The sequence below is a fragment of the Amblyomma americanum genome, chromosome 1 (genome assembly GCF_052857255.1).
Source record: "Amblyomma americanum isolate KBUSLIRL-KWMA chromosome 1, ASM5285725v1, whole genome shotgun sequence".
In the NCBI taxonomy this organism is placed as follows: domain Eukaryota; kingdom Metazoa; phylum Arthropoda; class Arachnida; order Ixodida; family Ixodidae; genus Amblyomma; species Amblyomma americanum.
In genome coordinates this window covers 116,259,594-116,284,792 of record NC_135497.1, presented here as the reverse complement: position 1 = coordinate 116,284,792, position 25,199 = coordinate 116,259,594, and the positions used below count along the sequence as shown (strand labels likewise).

The window sequence follows — 25,199 nt, the reverse complement described above, 5'->3', positions numbered from 1 at the left end:
ATATTTTTGTACACAGAGGTACAAGTGCATTGAAGATAAATTCCGACTGCGCCGCGCGTGGGCGCCGCACAGTTCTCGCATCTCTTTCTATTGGCCCTGTACATTTTCCTAATCCTCTGAAGCTCGTCAGCATTCAAGCACGAGGGAAAAAGCATGCGACTGCGCAAACATGTAGGCAGGCCAATGTGTTCAAAGCATGTGCAGAACTGGCCTTTTTCAAGAGAAAGCGCGCTACTCGCGCAGCTACTCAATGGGAGGAGTGACCGGCCTACCTGGTCAGTTGTGTGGAGTCAGTCGGACAGAGCGCTTTTCACTGGCGCCTGCAGCGCCTCCCTGCAAAGCTGTGCGGTCCCCTTATTTACCTTCATAAAAAGCTAGGCATTAATCACTTATCATTATACTGCTTTGCATCTCGGTGTCGCAAGGATGGCACATTGAGTAGCGTGCAATTGTCTTGCAGGTAGCTTTTCAACAAGAACGCTGCGCAACTTCTACGCTTATGAAACGGGGATGTCCCAAGACTGCGTGACCATTTGGTTGAAAAGTGACAGCTGCAGGATGGCTGAACACTACTCGATTTTCCACCCTTGCTACACTAAGTTGCCCAGGTTGCCAACTTCTGAACCAATCAGGGGCACATTGGAGGTGTATGGAGGCTTGTCAAGACCGACTACTCTTGTTCCCAGTGTGACCCTTCGGGAAAGCTACATGCAGGTCAGGTCGTAACTCACGCGCACTAGTGTAAACATGGTCCTTGTCGACCAGCTTCTTGATTGCCCTTCGCGACTTCGGTGCAGACCTCCACTGCACAAGTTATAGACACTCTTAGTGCTACCTGCCTCATCTTCAGTTTTGAAGGCGAAAAGGAGGCCTTCTACCATGTTCAAGCTTTAGGACAGAGGGCGTTTGTCATTGCTTTGGAGGAAAGAATGGGGAAAATATCTCGGGACTTACTTAAACAATAATATAGGGCAATTTCACTATCTGTCTGTTTCCCGATTGCGTTGCACTGTCTTTTCTGTCTCACTTTTGTTAGTTTGAGCTGTGTTGGCATCCATGTGCAGTTCGAATTAACGAGCTTTTACTGTATCATCGAACAACTAACAAAATACGTATGTTGAAGCACTACAAATGCATCCTTGTAAATTTTTTTGCGGCTGAATGGAATTCTGGAAGCTGTTACATTGGGCTGGTATGTATTCCTAAACGCATGTACCTGTGACATACTGCTAGCACTACAGTCAAACCCCGCTACAGTGAAATTTCCGCCACAAAGAAGTATTTCCGATTCCCCGTCAGCAAACCATACAAGGTAGATAAATTATTTCCCTCTGTAACGAACAATTTTCATAGCGAGGTTCCGCTTCCTCGAAATTTTTACGGGTAAGTGCCGTTTTTTTTCCCCTCCCTTTTTTTTTTGCGCATTCGCCCGTGTCTCGTTACGCTTCACCAAAGACAGCTGCCGAAGACGGTTTGCGCTTTCAGTAGCTCAGCTGATGTTTCCTGCTGAATCAGAAGCAATGTGCAGGCATGTGTGCATTAAGATGTGAGGTGGCGCACAACTGTTCGTAGCGCTTTTGCCGGCGGCTCGAACTCCGCATTTGCGAACTGTGGCCATTGGTGCGTGGTGGCTCTCGGCTTCTTCGCTTGCTTCACTAACGAAGGTATAACGGAAATTAGTTCTGCGTTAATTCAGTGTGAAGCTATCGTGTCGACGAAAACCAGTGAAAGTGTTGAAGTTTTATGTTAAGTGGTGGCTAGTTACAAAGCGCTTTCTCCGAGGCTTCATTGCGGAGCACGTTAGGCCTAGCAACACCGAGCAAGCGGCACGGAACAATCCGCTGTTGGCTGGCATGCCAGTGTGCATCATGTCCTTGCAAGATGCCAGACTCCGGCTAGGGTACACTGTGAGGGTACACTGTGAGCATTGTGATAACGTTTCAATTTTTTTCCTGTTTGTTGAACCTGGGCACTACCTGCAGGCACTGCTGCATGAATAGCAGTGTGATGATTCGTACCGCACGTCTCAAATAGTTGTCGAAGAATCGGAGCAACTGCATTTCTGGCACATCGTCTAAGCATCGATTTCAAGGTGCAGTGACCCCTGAATAACCCAGTGACGTGAGCGCATGTGCGCATAGTCCATGCTGAAATGCCTGCAGGCAGTGCAGTCTATGTATGAATTCTCATGGGACGAAAGCGGGGGCGCTTTTATAACGCGTGTGGAAAAATTTTAGTTTTGACAGCAGATATAGCGGATGTGTATACTATGTGAATACGTTTATTGTCTGATGTTTCCAGAGTACCAAGAAAATCGTGCCACGGCGCTGATTTCATAACTGTGAAAGACCAAAGCAGACAGTTTTGGAAAATAAACGCAGTTCACTAATTATCTAGTCCAATTTGTTAATGTTCTTACCCGATTTCACAACGAAACTTCTGCTTCAACGAAATTTTTCGCGTGTCCCGTGAATTTAATTGTTCTGGGATTTGACTCTTAAGTGCAGCCGACTCATCTCCAACAATGCAGTGCCAGATGCACAACATGCACCACATTCAGGCTGCAACAAAAGCAGCACTACTTCCACCACTCAGTGTGGACAGGTACATACTAGTGATTGTGCGTGATATTGTGGTGTGAGTAAACAGATAGGTAATTGAATTTAATATCAGAAGGTAAATTATGAGCCATGTGCATTTGCATACTCATCGATGTTGTAAAGTGATGTGTGTGGGTGCATGGAAAATGGCTTCAGTTTCTTGCGTTCTGCTAAATCTCTCAATATGTTTTAGTAATGCTACCTCTAGACAGCTGGATCTGATGCTTTGTTTATTTCCTTTTGCAGCGGTAAGCAGTCCAGGCCCGGCCCGCATAACTTAGCGTTTCTACTCCGTTCAACCAAGTGATGACAACAAGTTGCCACCAGATCGCACTGTTCCAGTGTACGATCCCTCTGTCACATCCAGACTATTTTCCTATTTTGGCATCATGGAAGCCCGCACGGATGGGTACACCTATAATGGTAAAAAGGAAGAACCCTCAGCTCCGACAATTACCTCAACACCAGCTGACATAGTATCTTCCAGCAGTCCATTATCTAGCGGTGAACAGGGTCTGGCCTCAATGGCCGAACCTTCCACCCTGAATGGCTCTGCTTCAGACAATCATGGTGAGGATGGCTTGTCTGAGGAGCCTATCCGCAAGCGTCGGCGTAGCAGCAATGACAGCACAAATGGCACTGCAACACCGACCGGCAAAGGGCGCTCCTCACGAGGTGACAAGGTACGAGCCCCAGATAGCGATACCACCTGCCCTCGTAAGCGGGGCGGCAATTCAAGTTCGGACACAGAAAGTGGTCCCAGTGAACAGGAGATGGATGGGGACCCTGCAACACAGGACTCTTATGGAAATGGACATTCGCCTAAGGTGCCACCACTCAAAATTGTGTTGCCTTCAAGTGGTGCAAATAACCTTGAAGGCTCTGAGCCTGCAGGCAGCACAAACTCCAAGGAGCGCAAAGTTTCCTCGAGCAAGCCTGCCTTGCCTTATGTTGTGAATGCAGCGGAATCCTTGGGTGAAGGTTCTCCTGGTGAGCAGGCTGTAGAAGAGAAGGAGCGGCGGCGAGAGGAAGAACGCTGCCAGCGGGTCACACGGAGCAGCCACCGAGCAGCCTTGAGCCATGAGGATGAAGTAGAGGATGCGCCTGAGGTGCACCCACGAAAGCGCAAACTGCGAGCCAGGGAAGAGCAGCAGCAGCCACTGCAGCAACAGCAGCAGCAGCAACAACAGCAGCAGCAGCAACAACAGCAGCAACAACAACAGCAGCAGCAGCAGCAACAACAGCACCAGCCACTGCTGCAACAGCAGCAGCAGCAACAGCAGCACCAGCCACTGCTGCAACAGCAGCAGCAGCAGCAGCCACTGCAGCAGCAGCAGCAGTCAGGCCTGGCACCCTCGCTAGGGCCCCCACCACTTGTAGAGGAAATGAGCCAACCTGTGACCAATGGCTTCCAGATGTTCTTGGACATCCGCAAACAAGTGGAGAAGCGGCGCCAGGCCATGTTGGTTGTGCACCCCAAGCCTCCCCAGGGCTTCAAGGACTATCTCCTCAATCGGGGCTCCTATGTGCTAGAAGGAAATCCGTCTTCACGCCTTTCTGTGCCGATGGTAAGGCTATGTTTCTGAAGTGTCTGTTGCAGTGCTGTTTACATTTATATATGGTCGGCTGTGCAAGTCAAGACCGGAAATTTTTATTTGTGCTTCATCTTTTCTGGGCAAGGCGAGCATCTGCTGTCTTCAATTTTTTTTTTTTGTAAGTTCATGGCAGCAGCATTGTATTAGCCTTTTTCCACCGATTTAGTACCTATGGAGCACCATTCAAACGAAAGGTATAAATTAAAGAATGTGCCTAGCAACACAGTGTTTCAGCACAGGGCTTGTAGATAGCAAGGCGTGGAATAGTTAGAAAGCAAGTGGTCACTGAAGTCACTGGTAGGCCTGATGGGACCGTAAACTCCTGCACATTTAATTTCTGTGCGTTCAGGTAGCGGGACTGCTCACCGTTATTGCTTCATTTATTTTGCACAGGGAGCTGTTCTTCAGCTGAGAAGCTCACGGTTAAATGACAGAATGTCTTTTACACTGTGTTTGGAATTGTGGCATTGAGCGTCAGATAAATTTTCACACTTGATGTCACAAATTTAGCTACTACAGTCAAGCCCACTTATAACTTATAGGCTGTTGTTATAATGAATACTTGCTTATTACAAATGCTCGCTTATTACGAACGAGGGCGGTGCTACTGTCAAATAATGCGTTAGGGCAATGACTGCCTCTCGGACACAACGAACAACCGTCACAGCTTAACTCGGTTAGAACGAACGAAGAGGCGCTGTAAATTCGCTCTTGCAATTGAGCAACCCACGCATTCAGTTAGCTTAGAGTTTGAAGAGTACCTCCAAGCTCCTGTGACACCCGCCCTAGGAAAGATAGTGGTGACCTAAGAATGCAAAGGAAAGCTGATACATTGTTGACAAAATGGCAAAGTTTTACCAAATAGTGCCGTCAAAAATAAGTCCCTTGAACGCTGACATCTGCACACGAGGATGAACAGCTGCGACCAGTGGCTGCCCTTTGTCATTGGCAAGTCTAGCAAACTGTGATACTTTGAGAGGTACGCTTTCGTACGCTGCAGGCCGAACACGGAGCCTGCATAATACACCACTTTTTGTTGATATTCTGAGAGCATGCAACCAGGCACAAGTTTCATAAGGGGCAAACTATGATTTCCTCATCAAGTGGCTTGTTGAGTTCAACCATGACATAGCAAAAAAAAAATAGGAGCTCCTTAGGAGCTCCTGCTCGTGCCTGACAACTTCGCGATACACGGCGTGTGACTGTAGTGGCAGTGCTATTCTCGCCACTGAATGAAAAGTGCAAGATTCAGTCAGCCACTGGAGATGGGCGTCATTCACACTCTCACAATGTCTTAGCATCTGCGCTTCATACAGTGCATGCTGATTACAATGGACACACCAGATGACGACGTTCCAGTTCCGATATCTTTTGCACACCGCTGCGGAAATGATTTGGACCGCTAGGATGGGACTGACAGCGGAGTGCATCAGAAATTGCGTCTGTAAAGCAATGGATAATGGGCCAAGAAATGACTGAAGACGCTGTTAAACATTCATGTGATTGACACTTCTAGATTTGTAACTACACGGTGTTGTTACACAGATGGTCGGACATGACTTCGTGGGTTGCCAATCATGACACCAGCATTGCAAAGTGGTACGCTGACGAAGCCATGTACGCGAAGTATAAACACTCCACAACTGCCAAGAATCTGATGACATCGAGGCCGACCTGCCACCTGTTGAATGCTTTAGCAGCAATTGGTTAAATCAGGTACTTAAAGCAGCTTGTTGCTTGGCCTCGTTGAGAAACATAATGTATGACCGCTCCGTAGACCTCGGAATCCACCGTGGCAGTATCTCCTTAGAAGAGGCCAACGTTCATAACGAACTTTGATAATATTTCTGGCTGTAAAATGAAAAGCCCACTTACTATGAATCTCGGATACAACGAGCGCAATCCATACGACAATCAGGTTCGTTATAAGTGGGCTCGTCTGTAGTGTAATGAAGTAAAAAAGGGCTACGGTGCTTTATGATAATGCAGAGTAGTGGCTTCTCATGCCAAAGGAGCAACAAAGGTGCCAGTTTTTCATGTCGTGTTGTGTGCAAATGGTGATTTGTTTGGCACTACATCTGGTTAATCATTATTTGCTAATGAGACTAGATTGTGCTTGAACAATTAGAATTGGTTTAAGGGGGACACTGGTCCATTCTCTTTATTTTTAGTCTAATCCCAATGAAACTGGATCACCTTGCTCAGTTTTTATACTGATTTCAATGAAATTACCTTTTGTATAAATTAGTTCCTAAGATAATTAATTTTAATTAGTCATTAGTACCTCGGTGCAGAAAAAGTGGATCAATAAAAAATAATACAGAGTACAATAATCAAACCTTTTTTTTCTTCATTTTACCCTCATTAGTAATTTTACAGCACTTGGAATAGCAACATTCAAGGTGTGAATATCATGCATCGGTAAATTTTGCAAAATTATAAATTTCTGAAATGTGATTGAACAGTTGTGCTTGGATTATTGCACACACTGTCTTCTGCTTCTCTTAGAAATCAATGTGACATCCCTACCTATCTTAGATGTTGAGATATTAGCATACTAAGACAGCCAGGTGTCCAAAATTTTCATGCCATTAAATCATGTTTCTGCACAAATTCAGCCCACACGATAATCTGAATTATTATTATGGTCAAAATACTGATTTCCTGAAGGAAAAAAAATGGTAGTTTGAGAATATGTAGATTCCGTAAATGTCGTTTTTAGAAAATTGGTTTGAGTCATTTTTTGGTCCTTGTTGCTCAAGCAACAAGGGCATGTGTACTGGTATGTAGAAGCTGTATGGTGTGCTGGATGTGATATGGTACATGTACAAAAGTATGTTGGGTGCTCTTAGCGGATACTAAGTGGTGAATTTCTGATACCTACATATAATCGAACCTCATTGATTCAAAGCCCTTCAGACCATATAAAACATTTTTTTAAGCATGTTTTCGAATTATCTGAAAATGAAGCAAAACAAAAAATGCAAGCTTGAAATGTTTTTCGTAGTTCTACCATTGCACTCAACAAAGCTCTGGCCAACGTTTACCGATTACATCCTATAGCAGGATCTCATCCAGACTTTAGGGGCCACCATGGCATTCGTGGTTGCAGAACGCGATTGCGCGTGTTTTATGATGTAACTCGGTGATTGGCAAAGCTCTCTCTCATTCGCTGGCACCTTTGTACTCTGATATTTTCGGTCAGTGCCAGGGTGGCATCCAGTTATGGATACATCAGGTTAGTGGGGCGGTGCAACTCTAGTGAGCATGGTTTGTGATTAGCTGTTGGTCGAAAAGGAGGAAGAAGACGAGAGCACCCTGTCTATCTGGGCAGTCCAGGGCTGGTGTGGTGTATTTTGTATCGAGTTCGGTGTGGTGTGTCGTGGGCACAAAATAGGAACTGTACTCTGTGTTGGCACCAACACAGTCTGAGTGTGCCGGGCATTACCGGACATGCTGGCAGTGGGGCGTCAAATCATTTTCTCCTGTGCTTCTCCATTTGTGACCTCTGTGGTAGTTTATATCTATCTAACAGCCACACAGAACAGGAATGCAAAGCAGTACTACCCATAGCGTACAGAGGACATGTATTTGCACAACTGAAGCAAATTGAAAGGATGCTGAATGGCCATAGTAACATAATCTTTGGTGGCTTCTCTTCTTCCCATGCACTGCTTCCACTTTTGCTCCAACTGCTCTATTCTGCTCCAAACGAGATTTGCTGCTCCACCCTGATGCAAATTGCCAAAACTGCTCCAAAGTGCTTCAAAATTAATGCCTTGGGAAATAATGATGGTAGCGCCAGGCGTCTAGTGGGGTCAGATCGGCTGGAGTAGAGTCTGTGGATATTTGTGGGGTGTGAGACTTATTTGTGGAACCTCCGAGTGCTGCTTTTAATTGCGATTGCATCATTGCGCAGCTTTGCTTTTCAGCTGTGACTCCAAGGACACCTGCTAGGCTTATGCACCGTGCACCAGGTGCCTGGCGCCACCCTGCATCAGGTGTCGGAAAATGGGCACCCATCTTCATATGTTTTATGCTAGCTGCCCTTCGTACTCACGCTATCGCACTTGACTAGCAAATTTCACATGGAGAAGAGTGGCTAGAACAGCTGCAGTCAGCTCAGACTCATCCCTTGGAAATCAAGGGACCTGCACGTCCTCCAGTCAGTGCATGCCGCTGTGACGATTCCTGACGTGTGCACACCGAAGGTAATGCGGGCACACACGCCTGGTAGGTGCAAATATATGACTGCCGCGTTTGTGCCTGCTCGTGTCCGCTGCCGCTTGCCTGTGCAGACTGGCTCCAGCATACACGCGAGCATGTTGCCATGTGGCGCGTATGCCTGGCAGGTGTCCATGGAGTTAGGTCTTTGGCTGTGTGCGTGACGCTGTGCCATCCCGGGAGCGGTACGCTGAACCGAAACCACACGAAGCATGTGCTCGAAAACGTTATTCACTCGAGACGAATACTTCGAGGTTTTGGATACCAAACATTTGGATCGAGTTTAATATTGAATAATTTACTATTCGACCGAATATTTGAAATTATTGAATATTTACACACCCCTATTGATATCGTAAATGTCACTCATGGTAAAGTGTTACATGACCTTTGACTAGGCATTTTCAGGTGGTGTTGCTATAGCTTCTTTGCTACTAAAAGAATGCATTTTAGAAGAGGTTGTTTGTTAAATGGGGGCAGGCATATATGATTGGTGGCTTGCTTGCTGAGGAAATGCAATTATGGGACATATTTTTCCTTTTTTTTTTTCTCCTTCCAGATTCCACTGCCGCAGTCGCTGAGTGGCTCTCCAATGCGGGACCTATTCCTAGAGCAGGAACGAGAACGGTACAAGCTTAGGTTGCAGCATCTTATTGAACGAGTAAGCCTCCTTAAAATCACTTTAAAAGTCACGGGTACATGAATTGTTTTATCATTTTTTTGTTTATTTCAGGAAAAGTTAGTTTTATCAGCTGAGCAGGAAATTTTACGTGTGCATGGGCGAGCCGCCCGTGCAATCCAAAATCAGGCCGTGCCTCTGTCTGCCTGCAGTATACTCAGGGATGAGGAGATCTACAATGTCCTAAAGCCAGAGCAGGTAAGTTAACATTTATTATAGTGACCTTCGTTGGGGTTGAAGTAACTTTAGATTGGAAATTTGGAGTTGGCCTAAAATGTGCTGTTGGCTGTAAGAAAAAGGAGGGGTTCTCCTTGGTTATTTTTTTTTATTGTTGCTACAGGAACACAAGTGCATTGTAGGCTCTTGATATCTTTCAGTAGTGTGCAACTCTGCATTCACAGCAAATGTTGGATGATTGCATAATCGTGGCCAGGCTAGAGGAGAGCTTGTGCGATCCTGCTGCCTGCGTAGACCAGCCGCGGAGGTGCATGCTTCTTCCCACATGTTCTCTCTCTTGGTCTGCTCGCCGCTGTTGCTCCAGGAAACAGACTCTTCGCCAGTGATGTCCCTGCTCCCGACTAGTGAGAGCTAATGGTGCCGTAATCAGTCAAGTCAACTGCTCGTGCCTTTCTCTGTTATCTTGTGCTGCTTTTGAGCATGAACTGTAGTGCCACGTAGTATGACTTTCCGAAAGTGAAAACGGCAGAGATGCACCGACGTCACTAGAGCACAGCACGTTATGTCAACTGCAGTCGCTCATTGCAGTCGTAGACGTTCCTCTCGAGTCATTTCATGCTTTATCGTCATGAAGCTTTTCTGCCAGATTTCGTAACTTAGCACAAGCAATAGTCGGCGTAGCGAGTTCGTTATATCAAGGTCAACCACTGCAGCACCTTGGTTACACGGAGGTCTCAAGTACAAGTGCTTAAAGAGCTTTTACTGTATTGGTTGTTCCTTATCTCTTTGTGTCTGTGAAGTGTGTGCCATTCATGCACTATCAGTTGGTCCTTTTGGAAAATTGAAGTGGGCTCTACCAAATCTGTATTAAAAACTACTTTTTGCCATCTTTCAAAACGAAAATGTGGCATTTCACTACTTCTTCAGAGTTACACGAGCCCAGAAAAATAGAACTAATGTATGCAGTAGAGCAATAAGCTTGTTATTACATATCATAGCTCTAGTCATTACTCTAAATAGTTATGAAAAGTGTTTTGTTGTCATGAGGAGAATTGTACCCATTACCTTTGAAATGAGTTCAATTGTTATTACAGGAATATTGCGTCCTACCAAACAATTCCAGGGGATTACTAGGTACCCTGTTTGAATCTTATTTAGCTTCTGTGTTTGTTGGAAGCTGCCCGTTTTTAAATTTCTGGTAAGAAGCAAAGCTGCATCGGAGATATTTCAAAAATTGTATGCGGCTGAACTACCGTATTTACTCGAATGTAACGCGACCACGATTGTAACGCGAGGGTCGACTTTTTGGGTGTGAAAAGGGGAAAAAAAGAAAACTACGATTGTAACGCGAGGGTAGACTTCGGGCGTGCGACAGAAAAACCGAAAGAACCCGAATGTGACGCGAGGAACCGACATCGCACAGTTATGAGGGTCAAAGACAACTTTATTGAAATACAAGCCAAACAGGCATTCCTATACATCCTCATCCTCACGGCAGTTGTCGCCGTCACTGTCATCATCACAGCTTGAGTCTTCGTTGTCACTGGCTGCCTCCCACAGCAGGTCGTCCTCGCTTCCGTCTAGAGCATTTGAAATTGAGCATTTCTTAAATGCACGGTAGCCCAAATCATGAGGCAGCCCGTACCAGGCTGCTGAAACCCAGTGGGCAACGGTAGACGCGCTTGGGCATTTCAGCCTACCTGCAGGTGTTGTTGTTGATCCGCTTTCAATCCACTCCCAGTAATAATTGTTGCAAGCGATCCTTGAAGGGCTTGTTCATGCAAACGTCCAGAGGCTGGAGAATGAAGGTCATGCCACCTGGTATAACAACGAGATGCGTTCGGTCACGCTGTAGTTTTTGTTTGACGCTGGGTGTCAAATGACCTCGGAAATAGTCCAGAACCAATATTTCTTTCGGATGCAACAATGCGCCTGGCCTTCTTCGGTCCCACACACTTTGAATCCAATCTATGACAAGATTAGAGTCCATCCAACCTTTTTCGTGACAGCGCACGATAACGTCTTTCGGGAAAGTTTCCTTCGGGATTGTCTTCCGGCGAAAAATGATGAATGGAGGGAGCTTGCGGCCGTCAGCCAAACATGCCAGCATAACGGTAATCCAATTTTTTTCATTTCCTGTGCTTCTAAGGCGAACTTCGTGCTCACCAGACTTGTGCACTGTTCTGAACATAGGCATGTTCAGATACACGGGGGTCTGGTCGGCATTGCCAATATGTCCAAGTGGCATGTTGGTAGAGCGACGAAGATCGATGACGTAGCGCTGTAACTCTCGAAGTTTTGATTCAAAGTCCCCCGGCAGCTTCTGGAAAATAGAAGTCGAAAGGAGAACCCGCCCCTTCGCATAAACTTCTGCGCCCAGCCTCGTGATGCCTTAAACTGGTTTTGGGTCAAACCCGTGTCCCGCGCAAACTCCTGTGCTTTACACTGAAGCATTTCAATGCTTACTCCAAGTAGTCGGGAACGTTGCTCACTAATGAACTCTGCAAGGCAATGCTCCAACTCCGGGAAGCGGCCTTTCTTGGGCCCCGAGAGCCTTTTCACAGGCTGTTGCAGTTAAACGATTCCTCGCGATGTTTCCTCCATCCCCTGATCGTCGATTCGCTGACGTCCAGACGTCTTGCAGCCACTGAATTTCCCACTTTCTCAGCAAGCAGAATAGCATTGCGCTTGAAGCCAGCTGTATACTGAGCGCGTGAGCACGCCATTCCGCTTGAAGACAACTCGACCGTTTGATAGGGATAGGCCTAGGACTCGAAGCACGGAACGCACAACTACACGCACTGGCACCAAACATGAGAAAGAGCGAACAAAGCGCGCTGCTCCATGCCCTGCTGCCTGTTAGTCAGGTGGCCACGTTTTTGCATCAGTTGCAAGGATTAACAGACAGATGGTGGTGGGATCGCTCGCTTCTTTGCTGGTGTCTTGGCGGCGATTGCGAGCGCTCGGTGCCTCCGAGATGGCTGTTTCATTTTGCGGTCACGGAGGCCACACAACCTTGCTACAGGTTGCGAGCATTCGTCAAGAGGTGGCGCCCTCTCTTCGCGTCAGTGACTAGCTGGCGTCGGCTCTTGTTGGCTTGTTCTCACTGGCGTTGTTTTTTGTATGTGTGTGTTTGCGATTCAGTTGCCGCTTTATCCTAGCAGTTGTGACCTGTGGTTCGCGTACTGGTTGACCGGCGAGTTTGAGTGCGTGATCTCGAATGACCAGTACGATCAACGCGCACGTTTGACGCATGAAATGATTTTAATAGTGTGTGTCTGGTGCTCTTCGTAGCGTTTTTAAACCTAGTATTCGATTTTAACGCGGGGGGTGACATTTCCTTTCTACTTTCGGTGAAAAAAACTCTCGTTACATTCGAGTAAATACGGTATGTTTGGTTCCTTAAATGTCAAGGCTTTTGAACCAATAATGAAATGTGGCCTGACTTAAACATGCCTTAAACAAAGCTCTCGATTGTGTTTAGCATTCCACAAAGAGCATGAGAAATTTCATTGTTTTATTCTCTTTTGCTTTATTTTTTTCCTGTTTGCAGATTTGTGTCAAAAGTCCTGAATCTATTGCAGACAAAAAGGCAAGTGTTTAAACCCTGATGTTGCTTTTTAAGAAATTCATATTGACTTCTTCAGCTCTGAGGTATTTAGAAAATGTTTCGTTCTTGTTGTTTAGGATGATAAGGACAAGAACGTGCGCTCTAGATATAATGGACGCCTCTTCTTGTCGTGGCTGCAGGATGTTGAAGACAAGTGGGAAAAAACAAAGGTATGTCCTTTGTTTGCAACTGCTGTTGTTGTGTGTGTGACTGCTACCCATGAACCTGAATTCCGGTATAATAAAGCAGAATACAGATAAATTATTCCACATTCACACATTTTGTGGTACGTGGTGTAGCACAAATTCTGGGGGAGAGGGGTCATCCGCATGCCATAAAGCATTGCGTTATTACATTACGCTAAGAGTGCAATTGGTTGGGGGAAAACGCAGGTTACCATATTCTTTTTGCATTAGTCTGCTGATATCTAGTATAGCCGGTGCTGTTCACTGCATGACACTTAAGGCTCTCTCGTGAGGGGATGAGTTCAGAATGCACAATGAGAAAATGGGAAAAGTCAGCTTTTCGTGCAATCAGGCAGCAGTTAAAGCAGGTGCTTGCAAATGGCGATATTTGAAGTTGGATTAAATAGTATCGGATAGTAGCGCAAAATACGGATTTTTTTGTTGTACTTTCAAATTAACGTGTAGGCAAAACGGTGGTCCTGACCCCCGCTTCACTTAGGTGCGGGGGGCGCAGGGGGAGGGTCATCATGCGAGCATCCCCCCTGAGATTCGTCCCGGGACTGCTCGGTCGGCATCGAATGATAAGAGCAGCACATGCTACACAGGGAAGCCGTTGAAGCAAGGAGGCCTCTTCCCTTCCACAGAATGGCTTAAGAGAGTCAGATGTTCAAAAAACAGTGCTGTCATAATTACAATCTGCCTAGCAATCATGGGACTTGGCATGACTACGTGTGATTGTGTTTAATTTAACTTCAAGCCTATGCTTTTCTGGCATCCAGTCAATCTGTGATTGAGAGAGAGATGTTAAAGGCTAGTCCTGCGCGTTCAGGGGTCGGCACCCTGCTAGCCCCGTAAACTTTCTTCGGGGTCTTTCTTTTGTTAGGGCCTGGCGAACGTTTTAACAGTACGCGAGACAGACGCTGGTAGATTCGACTGTCGCCCTGGCAGTATGCATAAAACTGCTTATATCAGCTGGCCATCTTCATTTAAAAAAAAGGAAATAAGTAAGCGCATTGAGCAATGTCTATTGCTGTCACTGTCAGTTTATTAAAACTGCCGGTCCGATTAGAAAATTATAAATGTTCCTTCCACCATCTTGAGCCCACGAGTCCTATGAACCAAAAGTAAAGGAACATGGAGGCTGAGATTACAAAGCGAGAAAGCTGGTTAAATGCTGTAGAAATAGTCCAGTTGCTGAACTAGAATGATTAAATAGCACAACGCGGGCTTTAGATTCGAGAAAAGCTACAAAGTATATGTTTATACTCAGTGCCAGAGGTGTGCATGGGCTGGTATCTAGGTTAGCACAGCCCTACTCGCCACAATTCTTCGGACTCTGAAACTGTCTGCAGCCCACTATATATAGTGATTATTTATTTAAAATAACAAAAAGGAAGGTAAAAGATGTTTGCTCACCCCGGCATCTGCCATCACTAAACGGCGGCACCTGAGCTGGGGTAGCGGAAATATAGGATAGCAGGCAGTTTGAAGAAGTGAAACAAAAGAGGTGAGGACAGCCCACTATCAATTTCTAATGACCGGTTAAGCCCGGTGCTCATATAAGTGACGAATGCGTGCTCAAGCTGAACACAACCGAAAAGAAAAAAAATGCGTTAGAAAAAGCACACTGCATGCCATCCTTTTCAGTGGCTCGTGAGGGAACGCTTTAGGAGAGAAATTTCTAAACACAACAGGCTTAGCGCAAGAGTCACCTGTTAAGCGCACTAGGATGCTTACCGTCCTGGTGCACTATGAGTGCATTGTTGTGGACTTAGCTTTAGTTGCATGGTGAGGAGACTTCGTAGAGCAGTGAGAAATATGGAATCATTTCAAATAAGGAGAGGGCTCCTTTTCGAGCAGGCCAGGTAGCTTTATTAAGTCCAAACACACTCCAGATTCCAAGAGAGATTCGCATCCGACTCTGAAAATACAAATTGTCTTTAATTAGTCATCTTTTCGTAGGTCAGGAGCGCAGGCAAACATGCCATTCTACTCGTATAGAAAGCATCCACCGTTAAACATTGCAGCACACTGTGCTGTACTTAACTGTGCGCGTGGGGCGCTATACAAGGTTTGTAGCTGGGCGGTAATGGACTTTTGCTAGGGGAAGTTCTGGAGCCATCTCTCGACGACTGTCCAATTTGCTGCTCTGTATCGTCCCCGGTCAGCTAGGCTTCTGCTGGCGGCTTCATCTGTACCCACATCTGGGACTTGCTAGGTGGGGGGGGAGCTGGAGAGCCGTGTACCCCTCTGAAATTTGCGTGGATTTACACCACTGAGGCAGAAGCTGGTCTAATGTGTTTTGACATCATGTTAAAATGTGTATATTGTGTCGGAAACAGCACCCATTGAAAAAATATTTTGCTCTGCTGGGTGATACTACTTGAGGAATAAAATACATAGGTCATTCCATGCCAGATGCACCAGACTACGCTCGACCCTGCCAGATTTCTTCCAGAAAATTTATGCCTCTTTGTTGCGCTGTCGGAAGTAATTTCCTTCAATATTTCTGTGGGAAAAGTTTTCCAGTCATATGACACCCCTAAATTTTCCAGACAAGTGCAAATCTGGGTCTCGCTAAAATTTACAAAAAATTAGTTCTTTCTGTATGCTAAAATTCTTCCTGAACAGTTTGGAAGTAGTATACTTCCTTACCCTTAGTATTGCCCATTTGCAGAAATTGTTTTTTATAATGTTGAGTGTTTATTTTAGCCTGAAAAATGCCATTTCTACTTTTGTTTTCCCAAGAAAACATACGTGACACTTTTGAGCAAAATGAACTTTTGGCTGTCTGGGGCATGTACTACTTGGTACTACTTGTAAAATGTTTAAACTCTAATAGAACAGAATAGGTTATTGAAATAAAGTTCCAAAGTTGCAAAAAATGCTTTTGCCTCATATTCAGCCTTAAATTCCATACTGACATGTTCCAAGTAAAAATACAAAATACAGCTCGATATGTTTCTAATATAATTGTTAAGCACTTCTTGAAGCAGGATACATGCATGACGTGAAGGAGCTGCTGTTGTCGGGGGCACCTCTGAGATCACCACGTGATGCACGCTCCTGACGATCAATGCACCGCCATACTTTCCTTGTAATAAACGCTTGTATTTTGTGGGCTCTTGAGTTTAGCTGCTTTTAAAGTGTTTTAGCACAGCTGCATAGCTAGTATGGGCAATATGGTAGCGCATGGTTGTTGCGCCATGCTTGCCCGTATTGCCTTGCGGTTGCAGTTACCATAGTTAGTGCGTATTTACCGTTTGAGAGAGTTAAAACTTTCTACTGGCGATGGCAAAATACTCCTGGCGTCTTGTGGTTGTAGTGATGGCAGGCAAAAAAACATGCGAACATAGTGCATCTGTTGTGCTGTTTGTTCAAGACTCAAATTTTCGGTCGCGAATGAGCCGAGTACAAGGTTGGGGCATTTCTGCAAGTAAACAGCGATATTCAAAGCAATCGGCAGTTGGCAGACATGAAGACAGCAGTGAATGAAGGAAGTAATTAACATCCAGTTCAGGTGAAAATATCCTAAGTGGTCAGGCAGTTCATTCCAGCTGGAATAAACCTGACCACTTAATGGGGAGAGAGTCTTAAAAAAAAAATCCTAAAAGTTGGACTTTTTCTTTTGCTATATTTCTGAAAGTACGCTGTTTTCTGCATCTTTTCCACTGTCACGCTTGTTCCTGCGGGGTATATTTCCCTCTAAAAGGAAGCGAGGGGGGGGGGGGGGGGTAATGTTTTACCTACCATTTGAAACATTCCATGGCCGGAGCTGAATATTTCTTAGTTCAGTTGGAGTAAAAACATATCTGGCAACAACCTTGGACTTCTTAGCCTTCGTGCTAGCCTGTTAGTCCTTCACAGCATCATCTGGGAGCAAGCTCCAAATAATAGACAGTTTTAGCTGCGCGTACGCAAGTGCTTGCGTACGCAAAGAGCTACGGCGCTGCGTGCGTTACGCTGTCCGCTCCGAAGTATAGTTTTAGCTGACCGTGCCGTAGCGTCCCTCAGGCGCACGTGGCGCCATCTTGTGACAAGAAGTCAAACCACATCAACGCTCGGTTGAAGAAAATTTCATCTGTGATTACTGATAACTACTGTGAGTGCATTGGGAGCCTTTTTTGTTCCAAGAAGAAAAACTATGCAAACCGAAGAAAATGCAAGATCTGGCTAAAAGTTAGAAAACTGCTTCGCCAGGTGTCGTTGCTACGAGGAAAACACACTGAATATAGTTAGGCCTAGGAGCTTGAAGATCGCCAAATTATCTGAAAAACAGGGGCTAGTTATCGCTTATACCGCTACGTGTGGGCAAGATTAGGCGAAATAAAAGCGAACCGCTACCATTTTAGCGAGCTATTGCGTCGGAGAATCCAGCGGCGAAATGTATTTATTCCGAAGCGGGCGAGCAGGGCGCCGCCATCTTGTCAAAGTTAGCGTACGCAAGCCACGCAAGCGCCGCAACGCAAACTCCGCTGGCTAGCGTACGCAAGGCTACCGTACGCAAGACGCAAGGCTTGCGCTTGCGTTCTGCGCATGCGCACTACCGTCCCCCGCAAACTCCTCGCGTACGCTAACTCTTTGTGTACGCACAGCTAAAACTGTCTAATGCCTTTCTAGTGCCACACGTATTAAGGATGTCAACAGCAGAATATTGAAATGTGGCAACATAGCAAGAGGAAAGGCTCTAGAGGCCTTTGGGCTAACCTGAAGCCGTAACACTGGCTGAGAGAGGTTGACTGGTGTCAAGTTTTCTCTGTAGGCCAAGCAGCAGAGCAAGTCTCAAAACAAGCCTAAAAAGCCAAACGACTGGTAAAGGAATGTAAAGATGCATTGGATGATGACTATGGAGGTTGTTCCTATAGAATAAATTAGTCAGCGAATGTTAATACAGAGAAAAACTTGTAATGAACTTACTTTTACTTAAACTCATTAATCTCAAAACGAGATTTTTTGTTCCAATCTTCATTGTTCTTGCATGCAAGTTGCATTTGTTTTCAGGTAAACGACAAGCACTAGTGTGTGTGATGCATCGTTTGCTGCTGGACAAGCACGATCAAGCAACTGGTGCTATTAAACCGAGTTCCTGTTGAAATATTGCATGTGCATGTCTGTGCAGTTTACAGTGCAATAATCTATGGCATACCTGCCAACTCTTCCGAATTTTGCGTAAAATGTATGAATTTGGACCCGTATTACGGTTTTACGAATATTGCCTCAAATTTTACGGAAAATAAACTTTATTTGCTAAAAACATTTGAAATTTTGTCAAAAAACCATGCCGTTGCCCGTGGTACCTTCCGCCGCCACGAGAGAGGAATATAAGCCATCTGTGAAATTAGCAGCAGCAGCAGCAGCTGAAACATTGTACAGTTTTAAAACATAGTTAATTCGACCATAGTCCCGCCAAATGCCCGTGTAAGACTAGCCTCCGGAGCTCGTTTATTCGTATGCCTAGGGGCTGGCATCAGTCAATTTTTACCGGCTTCCTAAACGGTGCCCTGTCGCGGTATGACATGCTCGACAAACCGATCGCCCATGTATTCGTCTCCACGCCTGAACTGCATGTTGCATTGCTTCCGGTGCCCCTCTGGTATGCGCACAACTACAGGTGTTTTGATGATCGGTAGGCCCCAGCGATAGGCCGATAGACAGTCTGGCTGCGTAGTTTTGTTTTCGAAGCTTCGCCGCCAGCCCGGAGCGGCAGCGGCTATCGGCTGCGCTTATCAGTCAGTCAGCCAAGCTGCACGCCGTTTAGAATGACGATTGCGTTGCTGCGGACATTTCGTTTGTTCATTTTCCGTTCTTCCAGCGTGCCGAATTTCTGTGCTTATCACGTGCTGTTTGCCGTTTGTGCGTTTCCTCACGTGCGACGCCACATGTGAGAAAACTCTAGCGCTATCGCGTCGTGCGCTGAAAGAAGCGACGCAACGCGACATTTTTCTAAATAAATTGTGTACTGGCTACATCCCCCCCCCCCCCCCTTAACCCGGTCGAGAAGGTTTTACGAATTTGAAAGCCTTCATGTTGGCAGGTATGATCTATGGTTAAAATTGGCAGTTTTAGCAAAATGGGAATGCAGCAGCATTTGCCGTCACGATCGGATTACAGCAGGTGTGCTTGCGAGAGGCGCCCCCGTTGGTGCCGGAGTTTTGTTTGCCCGTTGCCTGTAGAAGCGCATCTCATCGTCGTTCTGTTCTGTCTTCTCTTTTTCCCTCCCGCCTCTTGAGAGCCCTAGAGTCAACACGTCTGGCGTGCTTCCTAAATATATAACTGCAGTTATTTGCCTAATAGAGCACACTCAATGCACGGCACTCATCTCAAATACATAAAAAGGCATTTTGCAAATAGGTACTACCAGTGAAGCATCCAGCACAGTCGGGTTCTGAGGTGTGTTGTTCTTGTGGTTTTAATACAGTATATTCCCATTAAGACCACTTCTCGGATAAGGTGAGCAATGTGAAAGCACTTTGTTGGTTTCCCATAGAAATTAAAGAAAAAAATCCGCTTAGCTTCGTATATACAGTGCGACGATCCGGTGAAAATCCGGTGCTTCGCATAGGCTGTGGTGATGAATTTTCGCACCGACCATAAACCATGGCGACCTCTTGCAATGGCTCTTGCGACGTTTGCATGGCACTATCAAGAAAAGAAACACTACCTTATTTATGTACGTAACTTGTGCACTTCTTATATATTATTCGGATTTATGTATAGAAAAAAACTTTTACTCATATTTTATGCTCCCTGCTACGCCAGATCACCAGCATGCATGTGGGTGCGCACAAGGTAGGCTTGGAAAGATTGTGTGACCGTGTTGCAGTGTGCGGCCGCGAAAAGTATTAGTGGCTAAGGGACACGGCATCTATTGCTTTGAGCTTTGCACGCGCTGTCGTGTCATCCCGCGGGGAACTACATCATGTGGGGCGGGGTAGGAGGTGGTATATTTCTTAAATATATAAACACATATATTTTTTTTTGCCCAGCGAGGGGTGCAAGTTTGGGGGCCGACATGTAGATGATGTAGGCAGCAATATACAGTATATGTTCCGTGTTATGGTCTCTGTAGTTTTTGGGACATGTTCGCAAAATCTTTGTGTAATTTTCACACCTGTTTTTTGAAGCTTTGATTTAATAAGGAAATAAAGTGCATAAATTACACGAGTAAACACGGTATAAAGCACATCCCCATAATATAGTTTCCGCTCACCTTTGGCCAAACAGGTGGGGGAGCTGTCTTGTGGGAGAGGGGTTTCTTGGGGGGGGAGCTTTCATGTCGGTGCCGAAAAGGCAGGGAGAACTCGGTACCGTGCATGCATCACGTGCCATGTGTTACCTCCATCGGACGAATGGCACATATGTGCAGAGTGCACCCACTGTTTGACTTGGGGCTTCAAATGTAGCTGCCAAATTTTTGACTCGTAGGGTGCCGCAACACGCGTTCTTGCAGTGCAGAGATGGCGAGATATCAGCGCCATGAACAAATTACCTCCGGCGGACGGAAAGGCGCATGGTGCACCTGGTCGTAGATTGGTAAAAGCTATGCTGTGGAAGGTGTGTTTACCGAACTGGTCAGTTTGGTGCACCTGCAGACGGGGGAAAGCCAGAAGTAAAAAAAACACAATTATGTGTCGCTACGGAAGAGAGAAAAATAAGCAGTGAAAAAATAAAACTAGACCAATGCTGTTTTCAAGTGGGATAATGTGAGCTTGTTTTGTGCCCTCACTCTTCAGCTCATTTCGTGCTCAGTGCAATAAATGATGTATTTGCAATTATCCTCTAGCTGAAAGGCCTTTTTGTTCACAGTTTTCATGTAGCTTATATTTGGACGTGCCTAGCATGCTCGCATATCTTTTTTGGGGGGCACTTCTAATAAAACGAATGCATTTTCATGGTTCCTTCAAGTCCGTCTACAGTGATCGGATTTGCTCTATGCCGCAGGTTTAGCGTAGTTGCATATTAAGTCATTTAGTAATACGAAAAAAGATAATTTGTTAAACACTGTGAGTCTATAGATTATCTTCCAGGGAGGTTGCAAGTTTTTGTTTTGTTTTTCACAATGTATTAAATTCAAAGTACCCCTTCTGAAACAATATACTAGTGGACGGCTACAGATATGCACAGAAGCAGCGAAAAAGCTGGTTAATGCGATGACTCCCAACGCGTGCAAACAAATTTTTTTCAGTGGCCTATACAGCGTATGACAACCAACTTGCTGCCACTATTAGAGGGCTGCTTTTTCCTTTTATTTATATTTATTTATATTATTTATATTATATTATATATATTTATTTATTTATATTTTTTCCTTTTATTTTCCTTTTATTATATTTTCCTTTAGTGACCCTTTAAGTACTTCTGAGCTAAACACACGTGGAATGCCAACCAATGAGAAACATGGAACCCTAAATGATTGACTGTCATGGGCAGGGCTGTGCTTCACGCTCGGCTGCTGCCGTTGGTCGCTGCCAAGACTGAGAGTTATAGCCACCCACGACAGCCTCTAGTACAAATAGTTTTACACCAAAATTAACATTTTTTTACCAGAACTAAAATAAATTAAACTTCTCCACGTCATTATTTTGCATTTCTTATTTCTGCTGTATCTTGTGTTCAGAGTATGCATTCAATTTGAGATTGAATACAAGTGAGTTCCCCAAACTTATTCGAACCTAATAACATTAAATGTTCCCATGTAGCAGCCGAATAATGATACTGAATGCTAATGCCATTCAATTTGATGACATTAATTTTGCTAATGTGACAGGTATGTCAGTGTAGCATAGCATTCATTCGCGCCTTGACACCCAAAGACATGCAAAACACTGGCGTCATCTATCAACAAAAGCCTAAAAGAAGTTCATTGGTGATTCGAAGGGAGTGCTACGATGGACTTGGATCGATGCTTTTAATGCGAAAGCAGTTCTAGTCGCACTCCCTGATTTCAGAGGTGTGTCTGTGTGAAGCCTCTGAGTAGCAAGTGTAACTGGCTCGCTGGGTCAGTGGACACCTGAAGGGCGCACTGAAGGGCGCACTGGAGCTTGCGTTAAATGTAATAGGGTTTGGAGTTTTAGGTTTTAAACCTGAAAAAGCTGATAAACATTAGCTGAATTTAATTTTTTTTAATTAGCTTCAACCAAAAAAAGTCAGTCGCCTTCAGATTTCGGTCACAGCTATCTGGCTATTGAGTGCAAGTTACAAAGGTACTCAACACAGATGTAACCAGTGTTGAAGCTAAGATCCCAATGAGTCCTAGTACGCTTTGAGGCATTGTTCCCCTACTTTAGGCGCGCGATAGAGGCTCCATGACATCATGAAGCTTTGCTCATTAGTGTACAATGCTTTCACCTCACAAACTGTCGCCACCTTATTAGAGCCGTTACTTGGCTGTGGAGATTTTCTCGGGTCATTTAAGGACACTCTGAATGTTTGTAGCCTGAGGGTCCCTTAAAAGGGTGTTTGAGGTTGTTTATAAATTGCTGGCATTATGTAGAGTACAGGCCAATGAGCGTTCATGTCGCGCGTACAAGACCTCAAACGCGAGCCGATAATTTACAATACAATTTTTAAAACTCCCGCTTCCGCGCCAAGCGGCGACCTGCTGTGCTGGGCTTTCGCCCGAATCTGCGCTCGTTATGTCAGCATCCACGCTCATTACGTCAGCAGTGGACTGCTAGCATTGGTCCGCACGCGTCTGCAGCGGGCGAGTGCGAGGCGACGGGCTGACGGAGGAGTGCTGGCATTTCAGCGTGCAAAAAGTGACGAGAAGAGAGGGAAAAGTGCGAAGACGCAGAAATTCAAATTTTTACTACAGATAACTCACCTTCCACAAAACGCATCTAAAAAATTCTTGCTGGAGGATATTTGTGAAGTGGCATCCTTTAGCATCCTAGGCACATTGCATCTTTGTTGAGACCCCCTTTCACAGCCCCTTTAACAAGCCACTGTCAAGGCGAAGCCATGTATAGGAGTCTCCAGAAAGTGTGATGGCTTTTGCGGCAGGCCAGCGGCACCCTCGTCACTGCCATCATCATGTGGACTAAGGAATCTTTGGCAATCTGCCTTGTTCTGTTTCGGCTGTGGTCACATTTTCTTTCTTTCTAATTTGAAGCTCTTTTGTGCAGCATTTGATCCTTTCAAAGTTCGTTCCGTGGCTGAACAAGTGAGCAGCGTGCTGCCAGCCAGAAATACACTTTTCATTTATCCTGGCAGCCAGATAAAGTTATTCCGACACAGAAAGCGCGATTAGACAGAAAGACATAGTTCCGATTGCTTAAGGGAGGCAGGTGTATGTGTCTGTTCCTCTGCCTCCATCCTACTAATGAGCAGTGAGAGAGCTGTTCAGCTCTCACCCCGACCGGCAGCTAAGCTTATTAAACAGGCAAAGACAGCAGCAAAATCGTCGGTGTCCTGGACTGACAACTCCACTCGCAATGCTTGTCTTTGCATAAAAGTTTTCCTCCTCCTCCTCTTTTATTTGATTTTTCTACAGCCCAGTTTTTAAAAATGAACTTTTAATTCAGTGTTTATCCTATGGTTCCTCCGTCACTCAACTTTTTCTTACAGTGGTAGCATCCTGAATTGCAACCATTGTACTATGCACGGCTAATTGTGATTTAATTGCTTATACATCAACTGCTCTTACTAGCAGCATGTGGGAGGTACGAGGTGTGGTCCCCAGCGCCACCATCTTATCATCATCATGCTTTTACTAGCAACCTAGCTACGGTAAACTATGGATGGCTTTTGACCGCACGAGGGCACCATGTGTAACCGAAAAAAAAAAAAAAAATGTGTTATGGAAGAATAAACACCAAAAAGGTTTAATAAATTTTTCAAAAAAATAAAATCTGAAAAGCCCACTCCTTACTGTAACAACATATGATGAACACTTTTGAAAGAAAACACATGCACATAACATATAAGTTCAGTAGTGTAGAACATAGGGCTAGTTGGTAGTTGGTCATCATGTAATACAGCGCATAACAAGATGGGCACTAGGGAGAAACAACAGGACGAACACAATCATGCTCTTCCTGTTGTTTTTTCGTCTCCCATCTTGTACACTATTACATAATGAACTTAAAAGTAGTGTTTTAATGGGGTAAGGTCATGTGGTGGGATACACTGATAATGACAAGATTTCCACTGCAACATGTTGCTTCAGCGCTTAACTCTTGTGCATGGGGCAAGATCTCTTTATTTCCATCATAACCTTGTGTCACGGTTTGGCCACTTGTTGGTCCCTTTAAAGATATTGAGAGCACCCTCTCAGTTACTGTGCACTCACAAAAATGAGTTCTAGAAACATCCAGCTGATGCATGTACCTTTAATTAAATTAGTGTTTACTTCTGTCTGTCTTTTTGATTGCACAATGCTCCAGTCAGTGTTTTTGCTGACTAACTTATTTAGGTTGCTGCACCATTGTCAAATTGCATGCACATTCCTCAGGGGCCATCGAAACTTGCCATGTTGTGCAGCGCAACTGTGTGGCCTAAAAAAAATTTGATAGCTATGGATTCAATGGACATTGAGATTGCCTGTTTGACGTAAGTATAAGTCAAGATTGACAAAACCTGAGGATTAAAACTTCCATCATTCCTCTTCATCAACAGGGCTTACTTGTAGTAATTGGTGGTAATTAATCTTTATCACTGCCCTTTTCCTGCCTGTGCAGGGTTTTCACTTATCAGGAGTGCTTTGCTGAGCCAATGGGCAGCCAGTCAACAAAAACACTAATCCTTGAGTGCCTTTATCCACAAGTATCAGTAGGTTGTGAGTTGTATATCACTGACCTCTTTTGTGTTTTGTAGGAAGTGTCCATATACTGTTACTGTTTTTATTTCCAAATTATCTTATTGTACCGTTGTCTGTTCGATTTTGTTTCGATAATATTGTGGTATCCCTTATGCGCCTAAAAGTGGCATACAGTTTATCTGGTGTGCTTGTTAAACAAGCACAAGCAGATACGGTATTTAGGGTTGTGCTAGCAGAAAAAGTTATTGTGGGGGTTAAGTGATCGGGCCATGATATAAAAATGTATATGAAAATATAATTCTTAACATGTTGCACACAAATAAAAAGCGAAAGCTTAACACATGATAGCAGACTACGAAAACCTGCAGCAT

At 45.0% G+C, this 25,199-nt stretch overlaps 1 protein-coding gene across 6 annotated transcripts in view; it reads left to right on the top strand.

The window, feature by feature from the left end:
• LOC144113505 (uncharacterized) overlaps positions 1–25,199 on the top strand; it is a 52,050-nt gene that overhangs the window by 22,640 nt on the left and 4,211 nt on the right. For 5 of the 6 annotated variants that reach the window (XM_077646604.1, XM_077646602.1, XM_077646606.1 and 2 more), the window contains 5 exons: positions 2,847–4,168; positions 8,979–9,080; positions 9,153–9,296; positions 12,829–12,867; positions 12,963–13,055. In XM_077646604.1, coding sequence (XP_077502730.1) covers positions 2,990–4,168; positions 8,979–9,080; positions 9,153–9,296; positions 12,829–12,867; positions 12,963–13,055 — 1,557 coding nt within the window. In that variant the 5' untranslated portion in view covers positions 2,847–2,989. Of the gene's footprint in view, positions 1–465; positions 715–2,846; positions 4,169–8,978; positions 9,081–9,152; positions 9,297–12,828; positions 12,868–12,962; positions 13,056–25,199 lie in introns of those variants that run through there. The other variant, XM_077646607.1, reaches the window with a different exon arrangement.